At 57.3% G+C, this 25,296-nt stretch overlaps 1 protein-coding gene across 5 annotated transcripts; it reads left to right on the top strand.

The window, feature by feature from the left end:
- Positions 1-628: 628 nt before the first annotated feature.
- LOC134554077 (tyrosine-protein phosphatase non-receptor type substrate 1-like) lies at positions 629-25,217 on the top strand. Of its 5 annotated transcripts, none has more exons than XM_063404407.1 (9): positions 629-761; positions 13,847-13,976; positions 20,318-20,671; positions 20,882-21,193; positions 21,344-21,691; positions 21,938-22,036; positions 22,418-22,439; positions 22,812-22,851; positions 23,709-25,217. In XM_063404407.1, exons 2-9 carry the CDS (start codon positions 13,904-13,906, stop codon positions 23,961-23,963), a joined length of 1,503 nt encoding a protein of 500 aa, XP_063260477.1. In that variant the 5' UTR covers positions 629-761; positions 13,847-13,903; the 3' UTR covers positions 23,964-25,217. The 5 variants fall into 5 exon arrangements, with proteins under 5 accessions (XP_063260477.1, XP_063260478.1, XP_063260474.1 ...); XM_063404408.1 differs by lacking the exon at positions 629-761 and adding an exon at positions 8,170-8,308; XM_063404404.1 differs by lacking the exon at positions 629-761 and adding an exon at positions 9,061-9,087.
- Positions 25,218-25,296: the final 79 nt, after the last annotated feature.

Raw genomic sequence — 25,296 nt, 5'->3', positions numbered from 1 at the left:
AAAAGAGAAGTGAAACAAGACAGCGTGACCCAGGGGAGCGGGGCTGGCAGGGAGATCCTTGAGGGGACAGAATTGTCACAGTGGGGAGAAAAGCCGCTGAATAGGAGTCCCCTGCTCTGGGGGTGTGAAGTGGGGACAGTTTTGAGTCAGTCCTTTCTCAGGGCCAGCTTGGGGACACTCAGCACCCTGTAGGGATGGTGATGGTGATGAGTTTGCCAGGTCAGGGGTCCAGCACTGGGTCTCAGCCTGGCTCCCTCAGTGAGGGTTGGTGGGGTTGGGGTGAAGCCTCTCCCAGCAACGTTCCCCAAGTGGAGCCATGACTGTGCCATGGATCATTTCCCAGCTGAGGTAGTGGCTGCTCTGAGCAGGACTTGGGTTGCCCGGACTCTTTGCAGGGACAACACCAACACTGGCAGAAATCTCACATCAAAGCTGTGAACACGAGTATGTAAAATACATGGGTGAGACCAAAACCGGGGATAGACCTCGAGGACTAGAGGAAATGAAATTCAAGGGGATTTAGGGCTTTTTAAGCACTGGGCTGAATCAGGAGGGGGGAAATCCAGTTTGATAGGAGCATATGCAAAGCAGGGAGTGAGCAGAGCACCGGCAGAATGCCCTGCACCTAGGAAAGGGCCCAGGTCTGCGGCTTACTGCCCAGGGGAGGGATTTGGTGGTTATTAAAGGAAAATCCTTTAAGCCACCAGCCTGGGGTGTGCCGGCAGTGAAAGCACAAACAAGCGCCTGGGCACGGACACAAGGTAGGAGCGTGCTGGGGAGTGGAACCTCGCGCGGGGGGCACAGCCTCGCTCAGGGGGCAGCACTGGGCAATGCTGGGGTCATGGATTCACTGCTCATCCCTGCTGTTTTCCTGGTGCTGCTGGTTGTCACATCCCGCTAAGTGACCTGCTTGGCGGGTGGATGTGTGGGGGAGGTCGGAAGCTGCTGTTGCTGGGGGCAGAGGGCAGTGCCGGGGCTGAGGCTGGCACCCACCAGGCTCCTCCTGCCACAGCTGGAGACCTCAGTGCGGAACAGAGGTGGTGTCTGGATGGGTACTGGGAGAGTGTTGGTGTCCCAGGGGGAGAGGACACGCTGGCTCTAAGCAGGTTTTGGGCTGTGTCCCTGTGCATGGACACTCTGAGGTGGTGCCATGCCAGGTTTATCTTGGCTGTTCCTCAGTATGGTGTGTGAGTCTGGTGCCAGGACCTCATGTAATGGCAAGACTAAGGAAAAGCGCTGGGGAGCATGACCTGGGCTGCACTGTGATGGGTTTTGGGGCAGGCAGGGGATGCTCAGGGGCTGCTCTGGCGTCTGATCCACTCCTGATGCTGAGAGGTGGGAAACATCTGGAGATGCCAAGGCAAGAGGGCTGGCAGGGTTTACCAGGCAGTGGTGTGTGCCATGGTGTGTGCCGTGGTGTGTGCCATGGTGTGTGCTGTGGTGTATGATGTGGTGTGTGCCGTGTTGTGTGCCGTGGTGTGTGCCATGGTGTGTGCCATGGTGTGTGCCATGGTGTGTGCCATGGTGTGTGATGAGGTGTGTGCCATGGTGTGTGCCATGGTGTGTGCCATGGTGTGTGCCATGGTGTGTGCCATGGTGTGTGATGAGGTGTGTGCCATGGTGTGTGCCATGGTGTGTGCCATGGTGTGTGCCATGGTGTGTGCCATGGTGTGTGATGAGGTGTGTGCCATGGTGTGTGCCATGGTGTGTGCCATGGTGTGTGCCGTGGTGTGTGCCATGGTGTGTGCCGTGGTGTGTGCCATGGTGTGTGCCATGGTGTGTGATGAGGTGTGTGCCATGGTGTGTGCCATGGTGTGTGCCATGGTGTGTGCCATGGTGTGTGCCATGGTGTGTGATGAGGTGTGTGCCGTGGTGTGTGCCATGGTGTGTGCCATGGTGTGTGCCATGGTGTGTGCCATGGTGTGTGCCATGGTGTGATGTGGTGTGTGCTGTGGTGTGTGCCGTGGTGTGTGCTGTGGTGTGTGCCGTGGTGTGTGATGTGGTGTGTGCCATGGTGTGATCTGGTGTGTGCCGTGGTGTGTGCCATGGTGTGTGATGTGGTGTGTGCTGTGGTGTGTGCTGTGGTGTGTGCTGTGGTGTGTGCTGTGGTGTGTGATGTGGTGTGTGCCATGGTGTGATCTGGTGTGTGCCGTGGTGTGTGCCATGGTGTGTGCCATGGTGTGTGCTGTGGTGTGTGCTGTGGTGTGTGCTGTGGTGTGTGCCGTGGTGTGTGATGTGGTGTGTGCCATGGTGTGTGCCATGGTGTGATCTGGTGTGTGCCGTGGTGTGTGTCGTGGTGTGTGCCATGGTGTGCCATGGTGTGTGCTGTGGTGTGTGCCGTGGTGTGTGCCATGGTGTGTGCCGTGGTGTGTGCTGTGGTGTGTGATGTGGTGTGTGCCATGGTGTGTGCCGTGGTGTGTGTCGTGGTGTGTGCCATGGTGTGTGCCATGGTGTGTGCCATGGTGTGTGCCATGGTGTGATGTGGTGTGTGTCGTGGTGTGTGCCATGGTGTGTGCCGTGGTGTGTGCCATGGTGTGTGTCGTGGTGTGTGCCATGGTGTGTGCCGTGGTGTGTGCCATGGTGTGTGTCGTGGTGTGTGCCATGGTGTGTGCCGTGGTGTGTGCCATGGTGTGTGTCGTGGTGTGTGCCATGGTGTGTGCCATGGTGTGTGCCGTGGTGTGTGCCATGGTGTGTGCCATGGTGTGTGCCATGGTGTGTGCCATGGTGTGATCTGGTGTGTGCCGTGGTGTGTGATCTGGTGTGTGCTGTGGTGTGTGCCATGGTGTGTGCCGTGGTGTGTGCCATGGTGTGCGCTGTTCCATGCTGTGCCAGGGAGCCAGAGTGGGAGGCGTGGGCTGTGCCCAGAGCCAAGGGGGAGCATCAGCCTCCAACAGAAAGCGCCGAGTGGCAGAGAGCAATGAGCCTGCAGAGCGGCTGATGGAAGGGGCTGGTCCCGGCAGCGACGGGAGGGGAGCATTGATTTAATTAACGCCGAGGAGAGCATGGTCTCAGTGCACGGACTGGCCAAAATGGGGCAGTGCAGGTGTCTCCTTTGTGTCCTGGGGGACAGGAGAGAGCTGGCTGCACTCGTGGGGAATGGGACAATGCTGAGCTGTGCCAGTGCCAGGGCTGGGCAAGGAGAAAAGAGGAGAGACAGGGATAAATGCCTTGTGCCCTGTCCTGGGGCGCTCCAGCTCAGTGAGGAGAAGGGGAGGCACTCCATAGTGTCAGTGTCTGTCACAGGGGTGGGTGCCCAAGGGGTACTGTGTCTCCAGGAGCAGTCATTGCTCCAGCTGGTCTCCTCCAGTGTCTGACAGGGCAGCAGCTCCAGCCGAGGGCCTGGTTTGTGGCTGTCTCTATGCAAGACACCCTTGTGCCCCTGCTCTGTCCCCATCCCTACCCTCATCCCTGTCCTAGCTACTGTGAGACCGTGGTGGCCACAAGTCCATCCCCAGGGAGAGACAGGCCAGTCCCTTTGCACATCAGCATCACCCAAACAGGCACAGGTCTAAGAGCATCTGATGCTCTTAGATGCCCACAGGGCCCCCACCATGCCACAGGCATCCAGTGATGGTTTGGGGACCCTGTGATGCCATAGGGACCCCTTGATACCAAGGGGACCAGGCAATGCCCTGGGGACATTGTGCCAGAATGCCAGCAGGAAGCAGCAGAAGCTAGAGGAGCAGCTGGGTGCTTTGGGGGGTTGGAGGGAGTGAGAGGGTCTTGGAGACACTTTGACTGTTCCTCCAAAATGCCTCATGGGTCTTGTTTGTGCCTGCTGACTGGCCTGGGCTGGGTTCCTGCCAGAAGAGACAACAGGGCTGAGAGCTCCTGGGATGCTGCACATTGGAACCTGCTCCCTCCAATTCCAAATCTGTTAGCTCACCCCTTTACAGCTCCCTGTTTCTCAGGCTTTTCCTTGGAAAGGAATGAAGCCGGAGTAAACCGGTGACATGCTTTACACTGGTTTGATTTATTTCACGTCTTACTATTGAATCTTATTCCCTGTTTTCACGGTTGTTGTGGATTTTCACCAAAGGGGATAAACAGGTCTGGGATATGGGGTTGTCATAGGAACTGTTTCTGTGCCACAGCCTCATTGCCAGCCTCATCCCCTCCTGACAGAGTGAGGGCTCTGGCCAGCACAGCAGGGATATCTCCAGCCCCCCAGGCACAGCCCCAGTGACAGCGGGGTACAGGGCAGCCACCCCATGGCACCAGGACACTCGGGATGTTTAGGGAGGAGATGGACTCCCAGGCACTGCCCAGCCATGCCCTCAGGCTGCAGACCAGGGCTTTAAACTGAGAAGAGCTGAAGGTGTTTAGAGGATGCTGCTTTTCCCTGTGGATTCTCTGGTCTCTAGTAGGAGGTTGTGCTATTGCAGTTATTGCTGCTGGGAACCTCTCTGGACAACCTGGAATAATTTTCATAAAATCCCGGCAGCTGAAGGGGTGTGGAGTGGATGGGGGCTGCCCTATGACCATTCCTCTTCTCTTTAATTGCAAGGAGAGAGGGTAGGCAGTGAAATTGAAAAGTGTCATGCACATCCTTTGTGCCCAACACTCCTTTGGCCCGTGCAGTCCTTCACTGCAGGACACTGTGAGGCCAAGGCTCTGGCAGTGTTTAAAGAGGGGTTTCCAGGGCCATGGGACAAGCAGGAACATCCAGTGCTTAAGAAAGACTCACATTGTGCTTTCAGTGTTGTACGGGACATTGCTCCAGGACAATCACCCTCTGGAGCCGGCACGGGCAGGGCAGATCAAGCTGCTCTGCTGGGCCCTGCCAGTGCCTGAGTGAGGGTCCCAGAGTGGGTGGGAGAGGGGTCCTGCCTACACTGGAGTTCCCGGGGCTCTTCATGCTGGATCAGTTGCTGGTGTTGCTCTGGAGTGCTCCTGCTCCTCCCAACATCCATATGCACACCTGAAGTGAGCTGTGCACGCTCCTGGGGATGCTCCAGGTGGTTTTGTCCAGCGAGAAGAGCTCAGGGTAGGGAAACTCTTTGGGGAGCTCCCTGTCCCGAGGGCAGGACATTGTGGGGTCCCTGGCGCTCCTCCCAGCACCGGGCGACCTTAAAGCGTGGCTGTGCTTGGCCGTGGCCCCAGCGCTGGCTGCCCCGAGCCCGGCACAAGTGTCCCTCTGCAGAGAAGTGCAGGGAAAGGGAAAAATATTGAGAGAAGCAGGAGAAGGGGGAAAGCAGGCGCTGCGGGAGGGAGCACAGCACGGCCTGAAAGCTCCCTCTCAGCGGGCTTTTGTTCGCCCTGGACGTGCCCAGCGATGCTGCCAGCCCAGAGGGGCTGTGCTGGCGCCGGTGGCTCCAGCGATCCCGGAGCTCCGCAGCCTGCCCGGCGCCTCGTTCCAGCGACGTGCCCGTGGGCAGGATGCAGCTGCCTCCAGCGGGGATCCCCCTCACCCCGCTGGGCTCGGCCCCTCGCCGCCGGCCCTGGGATGTGCAGCGCCCGGACCCACAACGCGCTCCCGAAAATAATTCCTTCTGACAGATCCATTTCTTCCACATGGTTCAGGCTTAATTTTATAATGGTATCAGTAGCTATGGCAACGTGTAAAAATAACGGAGCCCGGCAAATTCTCCGTAAACAGCTCCCGTCTCCCGGAGCCCGGCTGGGTGGGCATCGCCCCCTGCCCACGGCTACCGCGGCCGCTGCGGTCTGTGGTTGGGCTGGGATTCACGCGATGACTAATTAGCAGCGTTAAATGCTTACGCCTTGGGATGATGATTCCATCCGCTAATCCTTGGGGCTAGGCTGGGCTAATTGGGTGGATATCATTAACGCTGCCAGTCAGGAGCTGCCCTTACAGGACTGCGGCACAGCCAAGGCTGGAGCACCCCCCCGGCACCCCGGACCCAGCACGGGGCTGGCAGCCACGGGCGGCGGGACACGGCTCAGCCCCCGCCGTGTCGGGAGGCCAACAGAGCCATTCACAGCTCCAGCCCGCCCCACAGCCGCCGCTGCTGCACATCCACGCGTGTGCACACGAGGGAACGCGCACACGAATGCAGACGGGCACACGCAGATCAGATTTCCCGCACCCCCAGCAAACATCAGCCGGTGCCGGCGTCTGCCGCGGCTCAGAGGTCTCTGGTCACCGCCGCGAGTGGATAATCCCAGGCAATATTTTCTAAACCTGTTAGACATCACACAGACCCTCTAAATCCCTGATCCCCCTCCAAGGCTCCAGCGGGATGGCAGCACTTGGCAGGTCGGATTTGCAGCTCCTTATCAGAGCCAGCCCCTTGGAGCGATGCAGTCACCGGGAGCATGGTGGATCCTGCCGATCCAGAATTAATCCTCCAGATTTTTGATGCCTTTCAACTTAAAAAAAAAAAAAAAAAAAGGACAGACCAATACAAACCCCTTGGAGAAGCATTTTTCTCCAGAATAACCCCAGCCCCACAGAGCTGAGAGCACTGAGTCCAGGCAGTGTGGATGTGTTTGGTCTCAACAGGGCCAAAATAAAAAGCCAACAGAATGTGTTGAATGTGTTGCCCAGAATGTGGCTCTTGAGCCTTGGGGCTGCTATGGGGACAATACGGGGACAGTGATCACAGGGACAGCCTGGCAGGAGGGCTGGGGATGGCCCTGAGGGCTGGTCCTCTTCCAAAGGCTTGGTCTGGCTGTTTCAGGGGGTGCAGCCTCCCTGCAGCCCAGCAGTCATGCCATTCCCACCGTGAGGCACCCAGCACTCTCACAAACGACCCCATGAAGCCCCCACTGCCAGACACACCATGTTCCTTTGCACTAAAGAGTGCCATGGGGTTATACCAGGTCTCCTACCCCTCATGTGCCGTGTCTCATCCCTCCGTGAGGCATCACTCCGGCCATGCCCACACGCCAGGTTCCACAGCACAAATCCCACCTCTGAGCCTGGATTTTAGCACTTCACAGCAAGGGCTCTGCCAAGCAGGAAGCAATGGGCTGAGCTGGCTGAACATGATCAATCCCCCACGTTAGCAGTTTTATTTCCATCCGCAGCTGCCGCAGGACTCTCAGGCAGTGCAGCCCCGATGAGCTCCAGCCGCCGGCCCGGCAGCACAGCGTTATCTGCTGCTGCAGCCTCGGATGCGCTTTCATGATAACGATTTGCAATCAACAAAGAACTTGGAGAGGATGCAGAAAAAAAACCCAAAAAAACCAACTGGCATTAGAAACTGAGATGATATCGCTCTTCCCTCGGCCGAGCTCTGAGCTCCACCACAGCCCTGGTGATACCACCAAGGGGAGATCAAGGTCTTCTCCAGCATCGTTCCATGGGGATGGCTGTGTGCTGGGGGATCTGGGTACTGGCACTGCCACCACGTCCCCGTGAGCCAGTACAGTGCAGAAATTCCCCCTCCACAGGGGGGAGGGAGGCTTTAGTTCAAACAGCTCCCAGAAGTCCATCAATGATTAACACACAGCTCTGAAATGTCCCTGCATGGCTGGAGCTCTCTGCCTGCCCTCCCCCTCCATTCCTACCATTTCCTCCTCCACAGCACTTCTGCACCTGGGGTTGGGGTAGGGTCCCAGGGTGGGCACCAAGGCTCTGGAGCCCATCAGAGCTGGGTTGTGCCCAGCTGTGCCCCATACAGAACAGCACAGGTATCTCCCAGTTTTGCAACCACTGGCACAAAGGGTACAGGACTGGGGCCACCCTGTGTCCCTGCTGAGCTACCCTGAGTGAGGCCTCTCTTGTGCCCCGTCCCTGTCACCAGTTAAGACTGGAACAGCCCCCTAAGATCATTGAGTCCAACAATTCCCCCAGCACTGCCAAGCCCACCACTAACCCCTGTCCCCAGCTGCCACATCCGCATGTTTTTGGGGCACTTCCAGGGGTGGTCACTGCACCACTTCCTGTGCAGCTTAGTCCCGGGGCTGTGCACGTGCTGCAGACCACAGCAGAGAGCAAACCTTTCAGTGGGGCAAGGGGCAGGATCCTGTCTGCCAGCAAGGTCAGCACAGCCCTGCCAGCGCTCGCAGCACCTCAGCGGGCACAGGCGCCAGCACTGCCAGCCCTGTCCTTCCCAGCCGACAGCACTGCCGGGTTTTCCCAGCCTGTCAGCAGTTTCACCCTAAAACCCCTCGCCTCAGGTCAGCCAGGGCCGTTTCCAGGCCAGGCACAGGATATAAACCACCTTTCCTGCTCTGACACAGTCATGAGGAATTCCCCCAGACTGTGCTGCATTAAGGAAGCCTGGCCAATCCACCCGGTTTGCATCCCACAGGGCACCACTGCTGGGTGGGAGCAGCCTGGGAGCACAGCCCGGCCCTGGGATGGCTGAGCTGCCCTGTGGATACAGTCCCTGCTGAGGTAGGACAGCCTGTGGGTTTTCCTTCTTGCTTGGTAGGCAGTGGTGGACATTCTGATGGTGGTGGGTGGTCTGACACTGGGCTCTGCTGCCACTGCTGAAGCTCAGGGTGACACTGTGTGAGTGCCATGGGGGCACTCAGAGCACATTGCTCCAACCCAGCAAAGCCCAGCATGGGCAGGCAGTGCTGTATCCCTTCCTCATCCTCCCTGAAAGTCATTTCAGGGGCTTGGAGGGAACCAGCTGATCCTGGCAGTGCTGGCAATTAATTCAATGGCAGAGGTACACTAAAATTAAGTTGTGACTTGAAGCCCTGCTCCCCAAGGAGGGGGCAGAAACAGGCAGAAACAGACCCAGCAGCCCTGGCCAATTTGCTCAGAGGGGCCTCCTCAGAAAATGCCCCATGCCAGGGAGCACGTCATCTCCACCCCACTCATCCCCCCACACCATCTGCACCAACTGGGCCCCAGAGTCCTAAAAAGACCTGAGAGAGCTGAAATAACTCAGCTGTAATTCCTAAATCACCCAATAAAAACTTGGCTAAAACAATTACAGGTTGTTCCCATGAGCTCCCTCAAAAGGTGAGGGGCAAAGCCCAGGTACAGAGCATCTTCCACAGCCTATTCCCCACCCTTCTCCTGGCAATCACAGCCTTAACAAGGCCCCTGTAGCTCATCACCCTCTCCAGGGCCTTTCCCATATAAGGGGGTGATTTGGTGCACCTTCCCCATCTGCAGGTGTTTATGGTGGTGAATGCTATCACAGGAACATGAGGAGACAGGTAGGACACATACCCCTGCTTCTTAAATCCATGTTTAGAGGGCTGTGGGTGCCCCTTCCCTGGGTCACAGTCCATGAAAACCATGCCCACATTAACATATTGCTTGTTATAAGTTAACATGAGACAAACTAATTTAAGCTTCCCCTGTACTGCATGTCTTGGATTAAATTGGCAAGGTACCTAATGAAGCTGCAGCTCCATTTGTTGTGCTGGAAGCCCTAAATATCAGCAGTGTAATTGGTGCTCCCTGCTTGAAGAGACATTTGTGTTTCTCTCCCAGCTGAAAGCCCTTTTGGGTGCTGACTGAAGCCTGAGAGGTGGGGTGGGGGCTGTAGGATTTGTCCACTTGGGTCTTAAGCTTGAGGGGTCTTGAAATTTGTTTTTGAAGCTGGAGGATGGATGAGGGAACATGCTGCTCTCCGGCTGTGTGGAGGCTGCACTGTCTTGTGGGTACCAGAACAGACCTTGTGTGGGCCTGGTGCTCTGATGTGGTCCCACAGGGTGTTTTGTTGTGGTGAGCTGTGAAAGTAGCACCTCTTGAGGGGCTGGGCTGAGAGGTGTTTGTGGCTGGGACCAGGCCAGGATAGCTCTGAGTTTCCCCAGGGTGGTGAGTCCCTGCAGCTCAGTGTGCTTGGCGCTGCATTTTTTGGTTTATCAAGGAATCCTTGAGGCTGGAAAAGACCTCAGAGATCACTGAGTCATTATTGTAGAGGGCTCCCACAAGCACTGGCTGCTCACTGGTGCTTGGGCATGGATCTGTGCCCACAGCCCCAAAATAGCACCTCTGGATGCTGAATTTGGGGTGTTTCCCAGGCTGATATCCAAAGTATTTGTGGTTTTTTTCTGTATCCCTAAGCTGGTTTGAGTTTTGAAGGGTGGACTGAGCATTTTGGAACACTTGCTGTGTCCTGGTGTGATGTGGCCACTCAGGCTATTGGTACTTCTCCCACTGTGCCATCCCATTGCTGGAGTGGGGATCATGAGGGACAAAGTCCCAGGCAGGGAAGGACTGCAGTCACCTCCATCAGTGAAATGTGATTCATTAACAGGCCCAGGTTTGGCCCTGCAGGGCTGGCACTGGAACCTCTCCCATCTCCATCCCTGTGAATCCCCTCCAGCCAAGGCAGCCACCGCTGTTCCCAGGGGCCATGGGGCTGGGAGAGGATCAGACAGGCAGCTGATTATGGCATGAAAGAACAGTCTGGGCAAAACCAGTGCTGCAAGACTTTCCACTGGGATTGCTCTGGCAAGGCTGCAATTGTTCCTGTTGGATGCTGCCAGGCTCTGATAAGAGATGGGGTGCTGCTGCCCTGGCTGGGGGTCTCTGTGTGTGGATGTGTCCCCACCTTCTCCTGGGGAGGGAGCAGATCCTGCAGAGTTGGGCACAAGGGAATGCAAAAAGGACATTGAGCCTGTGGTCCTGGCTGGGAAGAGGGAAGGGGAGCAGACTCCTGCTTGTGCAGCACCCAAACCTGTGGGGGTGGCAGAGCCTGGCCCAGCCCTGCCACACGGAGCATGTGCCTTCCCCAAACAGGTGCTAGCAGCGTGATGCGAGCTCCTCACTGTGCCTCAAAGCTGTGAAAATCAACTTATTCTTGAAAAGCTCTCCTGAAACACTGCCCTGTCCCCATGCTGGCTGCTGCCCAGCTCCTGGGGCCAGGGAGAGCCAAGCTCTGGAATCCTCCGGGGTCTCCAGAATCCTCCCTGCCGGAGCAGGGATTTTGAGCTGAAGCACGGAGATGCTGCAGAGTGAGTGCAGCCTGGGCGCTCGCTGGCAGCACAGAGAGCCTGGCAGCACTGCCCGCCCTGCCAAGCAGCACTGCAGCCTCCTGCTCACTGTGGGTGTTCTGTGCAGAAGGAGGATGATGATGGTGCTGGAGTTGTACTCCCAAAATTTTGCCTTGTCGCTCTGTCAGGCACACAAGGAGCCAAATGCTCCTCTCCCTGTGGTTCCCTGCCCAGTGCAGGGCAGGGTTGCCCTGCCAGGCTGTATCCTCCAAAGCTCTCGTGTTGGAGCAGGGCCCCTGTGATGCCGAGTGGAAGGGCCATGGGTAGGAGGGGAGGCAGCTGAGCCTGCCCATATGCTTCCTAATGGGGAGCAATAGCAGCTCTTCCCGGGAAGCTCGCGCCGCGCCATCTGCTCTGCGCGGTACCTTCTCTTACAGAGCTTTTTTAAGCTCTAACTTCCCTTCCCGAGCGCTCTGCAGTGGCTGCTGCTTGTGTGAGGGCTGGCTCTGCTCTGTAATCGCCTCTGAACAGGTTGTCTGAACCTTCAACACCGAGCAGAACACCCCAGACAGGCTGAAGCCAACCAGGCCTCCAGGATCTGTGCTTCCATGTAAAAATAACCAGGAAAGGTGGCTGTGAATGGCTGCAGTGTGCCCCTGGCATTTGCCCTCCTGCTGGGCACCCACTTGCCCTGAGGGTCCCTGCTTCTGGACTTGGACTGGGTGGGATGCACCGCCCAATGGAGCTGCAGGGTTTCCACAAACCATGGCTAATCCCATGGAATATCCAGAGCTGACAGTGACCCACAGGGATCACTGAGTCCAACTCCTGTCCTGGCACAGGACACCCCAAGAATCCCACCCTGTGCCCGAGAGCATTGTCCAAACACTTTTTGAGTTCTGTCAGACTTGAGGCTGTGACCAGTGTCCTAGGGAGCCTATTCCGTACCCAAACACCCTCTGCTAAAAGAACATTTTCCTAATATCCAGCCTCAAACTTCCCTGACAGAGCTTCATGCAGTTCCCTTGGATCTTGTCAGTGGTCACCACAGAGCAGAGCTCAGCACCTGCCCCTTTGCTTCCTCTTGTGAGCTGCCTGTGGACTACAGTAATGTGTCCCTGTGTCCCATCCCTGTGCAAAGAAATTATTGTTATGAGCAAAAAGCCAAATCCAAGGGCTCCTCTGCATCCCTGCTCCTTGTTGGCCACTCTGGCCAGCTCTGTGAAGGGAAGGTGGCTGTGCTGGGCTTTCCAGGACGAGTGCTGCTGGCCACAAAAGTTTTCCAGTGGGAGCAGTACTGGCCACAACCCTTGAGTGCAGCCTCCAGCTGCCAGGGTATCGCAGAGGGAGGTGAGTGCAGAAGCCTGGGGAGCTGGCCCCGGCTCCCAGCAGTGCTAAATTAGGGCTGGATGTGCCCCACGGGCGTAGCTGGGGCTGAGGGGGAGGCTGGCGGGGCCAGGGATGCGCAGGCGGACGCCGTGCGCAGATTGATGGTGCCAAGTCACTTCAGATATCTCGGCTGTGTTTGTGCGAGGCTCTAAATAAAACCGACAGCCCTGGCGGCTGCCTGGGGACGGAGGGGAGGAGGGGGGAGCCAGCAGCAGGTCCTCCAGGATGGCACCCTGTGCTGTCCTCGGGGACCCAGCCCCGTGTGGGAGAGCAGTGGGTGTGATCTGTGCTGCTGGGGATGCTGCAGGTGCTGCTGGGTGGGCCGGGAGCTCCTGCTCTGCAGCACCTACCCCACCCCTGGGAGGGCACAGGGGACAGTGTGGTGGTGCAGGGAGCTGCCAGCATGGCACCGGGCATCCCAGGTACCTGGCCTGGCCTGGCTGAAGTGGCCCTGGGCGGTGTGAGAAGCTGGGACAGGTGCAGGCAGTGGAGAATGTGTCCTTGCAAATCCCTTGGGAAGGACTTTGTGTCAGGGAGAAGCAGGGCAGTGCAGGGACATGAATCCCACGGATGCTGACACCTCGACACCCTCTTCCTCAGCCCTGCCTACCATTACAGCTGCCTTGTCTTCAAGCTCTTGCTTCTCCCTGCTGCAGGCTCTCTGAGGGGACATCACGGGGATGTCCCCATTCTCCCAGCGTGCTGTGCAGGAATTTCCTCTCCCTCCCCATTCACCCTCTGCCTGTCTGTGCCGCACCAGTGTCCCCTCCTAGCCCTGGCTCCCGTGGGCCAAGCTGCCCTGTCCCTGTGGCACCGGCAAAACACCACCCGTGCCTCTGCCACGGGTTCCCAGCGTGGTCCCTTGGGAGGTCCCTGAGCATTCGGGACCCCCAGGGCTGTGTGCTGTTTGTGCCTCTGCCCTGGCTCAGCCCCAGGTGGTCCCTGGCTGTTCGGACCCCGAAGGCTGCGTGCTCCTGCACCCCTATCCCAGCCCGGGGATGCTGGGCTGTGTTGTGGCCGTGCCGGAGCGGTGCCTACACCGGCAGCCTGTGGCGAGTGAGGGACCCCCAACCCCCATCCCGCAGCCCTGGGGCCGTGGAGCTGCCTCCCTCCGCCCCGGCCCACAGGCACCGGCACCCGGGGCTCCCCTCCCGGCCCACCTTAAGGCAGCCGCGCACCGGGCTGACCGGAGGACTCTGCCCCGGGGCGGGCGGGGCTGGCTTCGCCCCCGCCACGGGGGGAAGCCGCGCTAAACCGGGGCTGCCGGGAGCCGGAGGGGGTCTCGGAGCCGGGGCCAGCTCCGTCCCTCCGCGGTACCACGGCAACGGAGGCGGCGCGGCGGCGGGGGGGAGGCGGCTCCGCGGGCACCGGGGCAGGCGCCCGCCCGGGGCCCCGCCGCGGCCCCGTCAGCGGCCCCGAGCCCGGTGCGGTGCCCACGGGCGGCGGCGGGACCGCGGGTCCGTGTCGGTGCGTGCGTGTGCGCTGCCCGCCCGCCGCGGGGGGAGAAGGGGGGGAGCCCGGCCTCCTTCCTCATTTTGGGGCTGAGAAGAGCGATTTCCTTCGCCAGCTGTAGTTCTGCGCTTTTTTTTTTTTTTTCCCTTCCTTATTTTTTTTCCTAATTTGTTTTATTTATCAAACCCAGCCGCCGAGCCGGGCGCGGGGCCGCGCTGTGAAGCCGCGGGCTCCGCTCCCCGCACCGATGGAGCCGCATCCCCGGGATCCCGGCCGCACCGCCTGGGCACTGCCCTGCCTGCTGCTGCTCGCCCTGCCCGGTAAGCCATGGCTTCTGCCTGCCTCCCTGCTCCTCTCCTTTCCCTGTTCCCCCCTTTCCCTCCCACCCTGCTGCCCTGCTCTGCCCCGTTCTCCCCTTTCTCCCGCACTCCTCTCCTCCGCTTTCCCTGTTTTCCCTGTTTTTTCCATCCTGCTCCTGCCTCCTCTGTCCTGTTTTCCACCTTTCCCTCCCACCCAGCTCCTCTCCCTGCTCTGCCCTGTTTCCCCCCTTTTCCCGCCCTGTTCCTCTCCTCTGCCCGGTTCCCCCCTTGTCTCCCTGCCCTGTTCTCCGTTTCCCCGATCCTCCCCGCTCCCCTCTCCCGCACACCTCCGGTACCGACATGACGCCGCCTCTCCGCGCACGGTTGCTTTGACCTTTCCTGCGGTGACCTAGAGAGCGGCGGTGGCCGAGGGGCTCCCGCGGGGCCCTTGCCCGCCGCTTCTTCTCAAACCAAACTTCAAGGCAGGCAGGCAGACATTCCCCTTCCCAGCGAGGTAGGGAATTCGGCAGGGGCATGAAGAGGCATGTTGTTCCCACCCATTTGCGAGCACCCCTGCCAGCTATGGGTGAGGCAAATCTCGGTAAGCAGTCCGAATTCCCACTTGGAGATGCTAGTGGAGAAGGCATGGGGAGGCTCTGGGGAGGGCTGCCTGCCTTCTCTGCCAAGAACTTGTTTTTCTTGCTGCCCTCCTGCTTCACCCCGCTGTGGGCTCTTTCTCAACTCAACTCTTGGGCACTGAAGCGGTGGAATTGAATTGCAACACCCTTGGGCACCGTGTGAAATGTAGCCCTGTGTGGCCTCAGCCTCCCAGGGGCTCGTGGCTCCACCAGTCCCTTATAGAAGCTGGGGGACACAGCAAAGGACCAGTCCAAGTGTGCCACTCTTGGCTGTTTGCCTTACCGGCAGCGGGAAGTCTCTCATCCCACCAGGAACGAAGCCCTGTGGTGGCTGCTGCTTTCAAGGATGTTTCCTTTCTAGGGAGTTTCGTTCTGGGTGATTTTGAAGGAATCGCTCTCCTTGCCAAGGGAGGGACGGGGTTTTTGAGGCAAACCTGCGGCAATAGTGATTCATCTTCAGGAGCATCTCGCCGCTCAGCTTTTTGCTCTATTCCAATCCCACCCCTTCCAGCCAGATCCCACTAGAAACAGCCCAGCCCAGGTTTCACGGGGGAAACCCACATTCTCCCAAGCCCATTGAAAAATTTACCATCAAAGCTTTGCTTGGGCAAAGAGTTGGATGCAAACTTGGGTAGAAAGCAAATGCTTTCAGCACAACACTCCTTGCTTTGAGTCGCCTGATCACAACTGAGAAGTGTTGGCCCCAAACTGAAAACTCGGGCTGCTGAGAGCCAAGAAGGCTTTGGCGGTGAGCGCGGCTTCCCAGTGAGCCACTGCGATTTCCTGCGTGAAAGAATAGCTCCAGCAAAGCTCCTGAACTTAATTAAATGTGGTCTTGGAGCAAGAGCCCCATTTCTTTGAGCCAGCCATGGGAAATAAACCACCTTGGGGTTGTGAGGTGATTTGCATCCCTGATTTTAGGTGCAAACATGCACGTCTTTTTTTTCCATATGGCGAATCCCTCCCGGGCCATGGCTCAAACTAAGCTGAACTCCAGCAGAGTTGGCCCAGGCTCCCACTGCCGGCTGTTCTGACAGCTTCTGCAGAAGTGAAGGAGGAAAAGGAAAGGTCCTGGGGGAGACCTTCCTGTGGGGCAAAGGCAGTGAGATGTGGGAAACCAAACAGCAAAGCCCCAGTGAGAAACTGTGTTCTGCAGAGCCCTTCCATGTTGATCTGTCTCCACAGAGGATTTCAGCTGTGCTTTACAGAGCCTCTTCCAAAGGGGAATTCAGTTTCCTGCTGGGGCTCTGGCTCTTGGGATGAATTTCTGCTGATGCTGGAGGAGGGGAGCTTGGAAATGGTGACTGCGTGTGAGCCGAGGCTTCCTCTGATGTCACGGATGTAGAACACAGCCTTTACTACAGCCCTGCCTGAGCGCCCTGGGGTCTGCTCAGGGCTCAGCAGCTATACCCAGGGCTCTTCTTGCCTTCCCTAAACAGCAGATTCCAGGCCTTTTATAGGCAGCACCTGTTAGTTTCCACCCCTGGCAGCTCTGCTGCAGGTGAAATTCCAGCAGGATTATTTTGGGGTTCCCTTGCCCACTGGCCTGTTCCTTCAGTGAGTGACTGTGGGGCTTCAGATGCCGGTGACCAGCTGCACATCCTTTCTGGAGCACACAGCCATCCCAGAACTCCTTACCCAGCTCCTTCAGAGGAAAAAAAAATCTATTTTTATCAGGAAGCATCCAAGCAGCCTCTCCTGAATTAAACCCCAGCCTCTTGCAATCTGTTCAATATCAAATACTTCAAAAGGTGGAATATAGAAAAAAATGTGTCACCGACGTGGAAAACTTGCACTGCAGCGAGAGCTGGGATTATTTTGCTCCCAAATTAAACTGAATAACGGGAAAGAGGCAGGCTCTGCCAGATCGTGCTCCTGCCTCTGCTCCGGGCTGGAAGTGCTCTGGGTCTGCACTGCGAGGGTGCTCCCACCTACGTGGGAACTGTCAGGTGATGCTTTCCAGGGCTCTAAAACCCTTGGCTAATTCTGGAGTGTAGGATGAAACAGATTACAGGGTCAGAGCACCTAAATTCCCCATGATCTTGGGGGCAAGAAGATCGTGTTCCAATTCAAAGTTTGAAATCCAAATCTAAGAAAAAAATTGTCATCAGACGTCAGGGGAGAAGCAGGGAAACAGTGAGAAATTGTGGTGTCCCATGTGTTCGTGGCCTGAAGCCCTCAACATCCCATTCCTGGTGCACAAGCACGTCGTGAGCTACTGGGAGGGAGCTTGGCTGGCCTCTCTCTCCCACTGGGTGAGCACCACAAAAGGGGAAGCAGAAGGGGAGGAATTGGCTGTGAGTGAGGAAGAAGCTGTGTTCAGGGGGAAAGAGGAAAGAAGCTTTGGTGGAAACTTTGCATTTTCTAACTTGTGTATTCTGGGGTTTTCTGCCGACTTCCCCTTTGTGTTTTCCCTTTGAGGTGTGGGAGGGGGGGCATTGCTGTGAGCTGCTCTGGGGTCATTCTGAGCAGGAGGGGTCAGGTTGGTCCTGGTTGGGGTGTTGGATGCAGGCTGGAAGTGGAGAAGCCAGGTCTGACTGGGGCTGCTGCTTCCCAGGCAGGAGGTACGAGCTGGTCTTTGTTGGTGTGTTCCTGTGGTGGGTCACGGCTAGAGGCTGTGTCATAGATCAGAAATCTGATCAGAATAGGGTAGGTTTGAGCAGAGATTGTAGATTACCCTGAACAGGGTGAGCTGAGCAGAGCTGGGTGAGGGTCTCTGAGGCAGCAGAGCAGAACACATGGAAAAATACCCCAAAGCCCCATTTTAATCCTATCCGAGGGGCTGCCTGGAGCCTCAGTGTTTTCTGTGTCGGCCAGGAGCTGCCAGTGAAGCCTCTGGACAGGCAGTGCTGCCGGCAGTATGAAGCCCTTTTTTCTCTCAATCCTCTGGGAGCAGTAGCAGTCAGGAAAGCACCTTGTGTCCTATGCCTCCCTCAGCTCTGTCCCTGCTAATCCCTGGGCACGGGGAGGCAGGCACACTGCTGCCCCGGTGAGGAGGGAATGCGGGCTTGGTGTTGTGGAATGCACGCACACCATCCACATTTGGCTGCAAATCTGGACCCTGGGAGAGATCCCTGCTGCTTGTAGGGATAAATCCCTGCGGTTCCAGGAAGGCAGGACCCTTGTGCCAAGGGAGTGGGGAGCCCTTGCTGCACACCAGGCATGGCAGCCAACCACAGGCAGGGCACCCAGCCATGCTCAGCTCAATGTCTCAGTGCTTCTGTGGATGTTTCTCTGAGATCCATCACTGCAGCCAAGAAATGAACTTTGGGGTTGGGCAGTGCCCACCCTGACGTTCTTTGGTGTTGGGGTCAGCTCTGGGGCCCCAAAGCAGGCACTTCCCCAGCTCTCCCCCTCAGCACACCACGTGCCTCTTGGGGAGATGGGCAGATGGAGAGAGGGAGGATGAAGAGGAGGTGCTCGGCTCGCTCAGGTTGGGCTGTGTAGGGTGGTGCAGGCAGTTCTACCCAGTGCAGGGGACCCTCAAGGAGACATGGGGGTAACCACTCCGTAGAAATTGCTTTTGCAGAGGGGAGCAGTGAGGAACACACTCACCGCAGAACACAGAGTGTGCAGTGGGGGCAGTGGCCCTGGCCTTCTGCTCCTGTGGCCACACATGGGACTTGTCCCTTGCTGTACTGAGTGCTGCTAATGAGCTTTGTTTGCCCAATTTGGTGGAGCCAGTACTCGGTGTTGTGGCCCCCTGGGTACATGGAAGGGCTGAGGGTCTGTGTGGTTGCTGGCTGGGGGTGCTAGTCTCTCTGCTTGTGGCAGCCTGGTCCCTGCCTGTGTCACATCCATGTGCAGTGGTTTGGCGAGAGACAGATGATGCCTCTGTCCTTGTGAACTTCCTCTGTGTGTTTCTCAGCCATTTCTTGCAAGAGGCTTCTCAGCAGCAGGAGATGGAGAAGTTCAGGAGATGCCACAGAAGCAGATCCAGTGCGTTTGCCCTGTGTCAGTGCTGTGCTCAGCACATGGAGAGTGCACGAGGCCTCTGCTCCAGGGCTGCTCCCCACAATGTGGGTGTCACCTGAGAAGCCTGGGGTTGCCCAGGGCACTGCTGCTCAGGTGCAGGACCAAGGCTCAGAGTGAATGACTCATCTGGATGTGACACAAACCAACTCTGTCCCTCTGTGCTTGTTTTATGGGAAAAACCTGTTCTGGTGGCAAATGCTGCTGCTGCGTTAACCCTGACATGCCTTCAAAGGGAAACAGCGAGGCCTGAAGGTTTTGGCTGAGGATGCTGTGGGCTGATGTCCTGGGCAAAAAGCCTTTAACTGGGGCAGTCTGGAGAAACTGCTCCTGGTAATTCTGGCCATAGAGATTGAGTAATTCCACACACAGTGGAACAGTGAGAACATCTGTGGGTGCAGCACATACCACTGTGAGTCAGGAGGGACTAACAGCTGCCAAAAATCAGCTCTGGTCTCTATGACAGCCAGCTGTGGACAGAGGGGTCAGAGCAGTTTGTCCTACAGCAGGTCCTCCTGGGAGCATCCAGACAGAAATTATCCTGCTGTGTCCCAAGGGAAGCCTTGGCATGAGTTGCTGTCCTGGATTTCCCTGAAAGGAGGCTGTAGCCAGGTGCAGGTCATTCTCCTCTCCCAAATAACAAGCAACAAGACAGGGGAAATGGCTTCAAGGTGTACAGGGGAGGTTTAGGTTGGATACTGGGGAAAAGTTCCTCTCTGAATGAGTAAGACAGCTGTCCAGGGCAGTGGTGGGGTCACCATCCCTGGAGGGATTTCAAAGATGTGTAGATGTGGCACTTGGGGTCATGGTTTGGTCGGGGGCTTGGCAGTGCTGGCTTAATGGGTGAATTCAGCAATCTTAGGGCTTTTCCAGCCTAAAAGATTTGGTGACTCCATGATTCTGGTGTTTGAGATGTGGAGTGCTGCTCCATGTGTTCCCCACGCTGCTCAGCATTACCTGCTCAAACACAATGATCTCTGTGTGACCATGACCCCAGTTCTGGGTGCCACAGCCACCTGTTACCAGCAGGTGGATCTAAGTGGTTCCCCCACTTCTCTCCCCATGTGGCTTAAAATAATGTTCCTTTAAGCAGTGACCAGGATTGAAATCTTTTGTGAATTTGGTTGCAAAAACTATATTAGCATGGGAAGCATTGACAAAATGAACCCCTGGGTAACCCGTGGATATATAGTGGGGGTTATCTGGAATGTCACTGTCTGTGAAGGGAGGTGTGGCATAGGTGACTGGATTAGGGACTAGCGGTGTGGAGATGCTGCAAAGGTGATCTCCCTGTGGTTGTTGCTGAGCAGGAACAGTGCCTGCTTGGCTGGCATTGGTGGGAGGATTGACTGTGCTCTGCTGGGATCACCGGGGCTGGGATTCCATGCAGAAATGGGACAGATTCAGGACAGAAAACACAGTGTCACACTGGTGACGGGAGCTGGCTCTTTGGAGCACCTCATTTTGTGCGCTTTTTCCTCCTGGCTGACAAAGCCAGGTGGCTGTGGGAGGCAGCCCAGCGTGTTGGAGACATGGGCAGCTGGGATGTGCTCCATGGCTTATCTGTATGAAGCACAGCACAATCACCAAGCAAAGCTCTGTCCAGCTCTGCTGCTGAGCCCTGCAGGCTGAGCACTGTGCCCATGGTCACAGCCTGACACCTGGGGTGCTCAGCCTGTCCCAGGGCTGGGAGAACAGTTTGGGAGTCTGGATGTGCTGTGTCAGACTAGACTTGGTCTCTTTTTCCTCTAGGTGTGAGTGCCCAGGTGGGTCAAAGCTTCAGTCTGCAGCAGCCCCAGACCAAGGTGTCGGTGGAAGCGGGGGAGACGCTCACCCTGAACTGCACCACGTCAGCAGATGCTGCACCAGGTCCTGTGAGGTGGCTGAAGGGTTGGGGCAGTGGGAACAAGACCATCTATGACCAGAGAGCAAAGGATCCCCGTGTGACAAGAGCAGTGAATGGGTCCAACACAGACTTCACCATCCACATCAGGAATGTTCAGCCTGAGGACACGGGCACCTACTACTGTGTGAAGTTTGTCAAGTCAGACAGTGGTGTGGATGAAATGTCTCAGCGTGGCAATGGCACAGAGGTGTCTGTGCAAGGTGAGTGGGGCTCCCGGAGCAGCTCCTGATGGGAACCAGCCCAGCGGGCTCTGCTCAGGCAGAGCAGGGATGGGGAAGGGGCTCAGGGCTGGTCCAGGACAGGATCCCATGGGCCATCCCTGTGCCCTTGCAGGAGACTCTGCTTCTGGCAGGCCCAGGGCTGGGTAGGGGCCAGAGCTTGGTCTGATGGCCCCGTGCTTCTCCCCACAGCCAAACCCAGCCCACCAGTTGTGTCTGGGCCTGAGCAGAGAGCAAGGCCGGAGCAGCCGGTGCCTTTTACCTGCACGACTGGAGGGTTCTTCCCCGACACGATTACGGTGAAATGGTTCAAGGACAGGAACCCCCTGACTGCTCTGCTGCCCAAAGTCATCAAATGGGGAGTGAATACCTACAACATGTCCAGCACAGTGATGGTGACCCTGCAGAAGGATGACGTCCGCTCGCAGCTCATCTGTGAGGTGCAGCACCCCACACTGCAGGACCCGCTGCAAGGGAGGTACCAGCTCAGCAGAGTCCTGCGAGGTGAGGGCTGGGGGACACTCACTGGGGTGTCCTGCTCCTGTGGGGCTGGGGTCCGTGGGAGGAGGACAGGGGTCTCTGGGGCAGGGACCAGGCGCCCTGTGGGCAGCAGAGCCGGGGACACCAAACACCAAGCCCTGTCTCTCTTCCCAGTTCCCCCCAGTGTCAAAGTGCGTGCTGAGCTGAGCCCTGTTGAGGTGAACAAGACTGTGACCTTCACCTGCCTCGTGAAGGAGTTCTACCCAGCAAATGTGTCTGTTTCCTGGCTGGAGAATGGGATTGAGATAAAGGGGAAGAACATCTCCCAGCCCTCTGAGCTCCCCGAGGGCTTGTTTCAGCTGAGAAGCCAGGTGGAAGTGCAAGCGACAGACGAGAGAAACGGGTCCATGATCACCTGTGTGGTGGTGCACGATGCCCAGGCCCCTGCCAATGACTCAGCCTTCCTCTGGATCTCCAACCCGGGCCAGGCAGGATTGAACAAGGGATTCCAGATGGATAAGGGTGCGTCAGAGCTGCTGGGATGGGTGGCTGTGTGGTGTCACCCCCTGAGGAAGCTCATAGCCCCATCAAAATCTGGTTGAAAGACCAAATCTCCATATCGGGGGGCTGGGGGAGGTGATGATGGCAGGCACCAAGCTGTCCTCCTTGGTGCTTCATGCATCACTGGGCCAATCCCAGTTGTGAGCCTGCAGGGACTGGGAGGTACCAGGTTCTTGGGCCATGGTGACCTTTTCATTGATGTTTCAGATGATATGCTCATCTACATCGTGGTGGGTGTGGTCTGCACCATGCTGGCCCTGCTGGTGGCTGCGATTCTATACCTCATCCGGACAAGGCAGATCAAAGGTAAAAGAGCTGAGTGTGTTGCAGGGATGCAGCTGTTCCCAATCCCATTTTTCCTCTCTTGTCCCATTGGACAATAACTCCTGGCAGTGCAGCTGCAGGTCCTGCCTAGTGAGGTGTTGGAAAGAGCTGCCTAGGTTGTTTCCAGGCTGCAGGGAGAGCTCTGGCTGGTCTAAACGCTGCCCTGCACCTCCTGTGCTCCCCCAGGGACAGTCCTGAATGAAATTGAGTGAAACTCCAGGGAATTGCAGGCACTTGCCTCTGGGAAAAGATGTGTCCTTGTCCTTGAAGCAGTCTCTGCATGTGTTCTCTGTGCCCAGGGAAATGGGGCGTTTATCATGTTTCATGAATTATTTTTTTCCTAAACTACTTCTCTTTCGGCAGGTAAAAGCTCGCCATCTGCCAGGTGAGTGCAGATCTCTTCTAGCCACTGGGTAAGCTGTGGGAACTCTGAGCTGGACACCTCCAGCCAACACAGTCCCTCAGGACTGGGACAGAGCTGTATCCCCAAAACTTGTGAAAGGGAAGGCAGGAGCACAGTCTCTGCCCATCTCCCCAGCTGGGGTTCTGTGCCCATGGGGATTTTTTGCTTGTGGTGGGCCTGAGAAAGCTGATGGGAGCTGGTCTCTGGCCAGCAGAGAGGCAGCTGGACCAGCACGAGCCAATGCTCAGGACCTGTCTTGCTGGGTGCAGCTGCAAGGACCTTGGCTCGCATCTGACCTCCCCAAGGAAAGGGCAACAGGATGCTCCATCCATCTATTTTTGTCCCTCTTTGCAGGTTACATGAGCCAGAGAAGAGCAGCGAGGCCACAACCCAGGTGAGTTAACCTGGGACTGGGGAGGGAGAGTGGCCGGGAGTGGCTGGAGATGGGAGTGGAGGGTGGTGGTTCTCCAGTGAAACATCTCAGTGTCTCCAGTGGAGGGTGGTGGTTCTCCAGTGAAACATCTCAGTGTCTCCAGTGGAGGGTGGTGGTTCTCCAGTGAAACATCTCAGTGTCTCCAGTGGAGGGTGGTGGTTCTCCAGTGAAACATCTCGGTGTCTCCAGTGGAGGGTGGTGGTTCTCCAGTGAAACATCTCGGTGTCTCCAGTGGAGGGTGGTGGTTCTCCAGTGAAACATCTCGGTGTCTCCACTCTGTGGCTGAAGGTGGAAGAGGTGCTGCCCCAGGAGGAGGGTAGCCACTTCCCAGAATCTTTTCTGCCTTCCTGCTCCTTCTCCTTCTCCTCCCAGTAAAGCCTGGGTTGGTGCTGCCTGGAGAACCAGCTGTGCGATAGCCAGCCAGGCTATTTGTGGAGTTATTTTGCATTTGGTGACGCAGCTACGAGCAAAGTCGTGATCAGCAGCAATCTGTCCATCCCACCCAGGCTCTGCCAGCTCCCACGTGGGCATCACTGGGCAGTCTGGCCCTGCTGGGATGGAGTGATGGAGTGGCTTCAGTGATAGCTCTGGAACTGTGGCAGTGGTTTTGAAGCCAGAGCAGGCTGACAGGGTGGCTCACGATTTGAAGCTGTAGCCTGGGGTAGAGCATGGCTGCAGGGTGGTGCCTGCTGGCATTATTCCCCCATACATGCAGGGTTGAGATGCCCCGGGCCAAGCTGCAGTGGGATTGACCCCAGAATGGGGCTGTGGGTACAGGGGCATCTTCCCAGAGGAGAAACTCTTGGTGCTTCATGCAGGAATCCGACCCCAACAACCTGACCTACGCGGACCTGAACTTCGACAAGGAGAGGAAGACCATCCGCCGCATGGTGGAGATGAGCCAGCAGTCGGAGTACGCCTGCATCCAGACCAACCAGGCGCCCAACAGCGACGACAACCTCACCTATGCCGACCTGGACATGGTGCACCTCAGCAAGGCGCCCAAGCGGCCGGCCCCGCGCCCCGAGGAGGCCAGCTCCGAGTATGCCAGCGTCCAGATCACCAGGAAGTGAGCAGTGGCTGCTGGCACCCCCTGTCCTGCGGGGAGCGGCTCTGCTCCTCCCTAAGACTGTTCCCTTGGAAGCACCGGGAGCGATGTGACGATGCGCTGCGGTACCTGTGTTTTAGGATGGAAATGGAGCTCGCAATACTTGTGGGTGTCTTCTCCCATCCAGAGAGACATGATTTTTGGGGGCAATTTGGTCCTGGAGCAGCCAGCTCCATCCCTTCAGGACCCCCATCAAGGGTTGCTCAACCTCAGTGTGCCGGGTTTGCCCGGAAGCAGATTCAGCCAGCAGAGCAGCAGCTCCTTGGGAAGCTCCAGCTGGGCTGAGGGGACAGGTACAGTGCCTCCACACCAGCTCTCATGGGGATGCCACTGCCTGGCCCACGGCTCCCCAGGACCAGCAGGGCCCCCACACTGCCTTCTCGGGCTCTGCCTGCCACCACGCCTGGACACCAAACTCTGGCTTTAAAGGAAGGACCCAAGTGTCCGCCTCTCTTCCCAAGTGTCCCTTCTGCGGGACCTCCGTCTCGCCCAAGGCCAAGAGGCTGGAAGGCCATTGAGCTGAGGCCCCCACCCTGCTGTCCAGGGGAGCTCCAGGTCTGGCCCCCAGCACCAAGCATCTTCCTCATCATCATCATCTTCCTGTGCACAGCCTTGCCCTGCACTGGGACCCACCAGCGCTGCCCCAGGCTTGTACAAAGCGTGCGAGGGCCCCCCCAGCCTGGCTCCCCCTGGGAGCTCCCCGCAGGTACCGTGTAACATGTTTTGACTGTTTGACATGTAACTGTTAATTTTTAGAGCTGAAACCCCCAATGTTTTGTGTTGTACGTGGGTGTACTGCTGTGTACTTAACACTAGAATAAGATGTGCAAAATTAAGACCGAGGCCTCAGTAAAGAATCCCCCAAACCCTACAGAGTTTATAAGAGACTTATATGCTCCCCCACTCTGCCCCAGCTCTGTCTTTGGGGGCCAGGCAGGCTCCCCTCAGCCCACCCATGGGAACAAATGTCTTCCGTGTTCCCCCTACCTGGGCCACCGTGTGGAGTCTCACCCTCTGTTGGCTCCTGCAGCAGTGGAAATGCAGGGGGCTTGGGGGCACCTGGGGTCCTTGCAGGTGCTTTGGGAGCAATGTGACTGCTTGTACAGACTTTTTTGGGGGGAGGGTTGGTTTTTTTTTGGTTTTGTTTTGGTTTTTTTTTTTTTTTTTTTGCTTGCAAGATATTTTTATAATAAAAGTGAAAAGTCCTGTGCTGCTCCCGTACATGAACGTGTCCCTGTGCTTGGGGGGGCCACCTTGGCACTGGCACGGGGCTGCAGGGTGGGATTGGGAGTCTGTGT

The sequence above is a fragment of the Prinia subflava genome, chromosome 8 (genome assembly GCF_021018805.1).
Source record: "Prinia subflava isolate CZ2003 ecotype Zambia chromosome 8, Cam_Psub_1.2, whole genome shotgun sequence".
Lineage (NCBI taxonomy): Eukaryota > Metazoa > Chordata > Aves > Passeriformes > Cisticolidae > Prinia > Prinia subflava.
Note: the sequence above shows the minus strand (reverse complement) of the source record. Positions and strands in the feature narration are given on the sequence as shown.

Bases quoted from the DNA above. Each gene is read 5' to 3' on its own strand.
- LOC134554077 (XM_063404404.1), top strand. The intron at 20,672-20,881 runs GTGAGTGGGGCT...TTCTCCCCACAG, and splicing joins CACAGAGGTGTCTGTGCAAG to CCAAACCCAGCCCACCAGTT. The intron at 21,692-21,937 runs GTGCGTCAGAGC...TTGATGTTTCAG, and splicing joins GGGATTCCAGATGGATAAGG to ATGATATGCTCATCTACATC.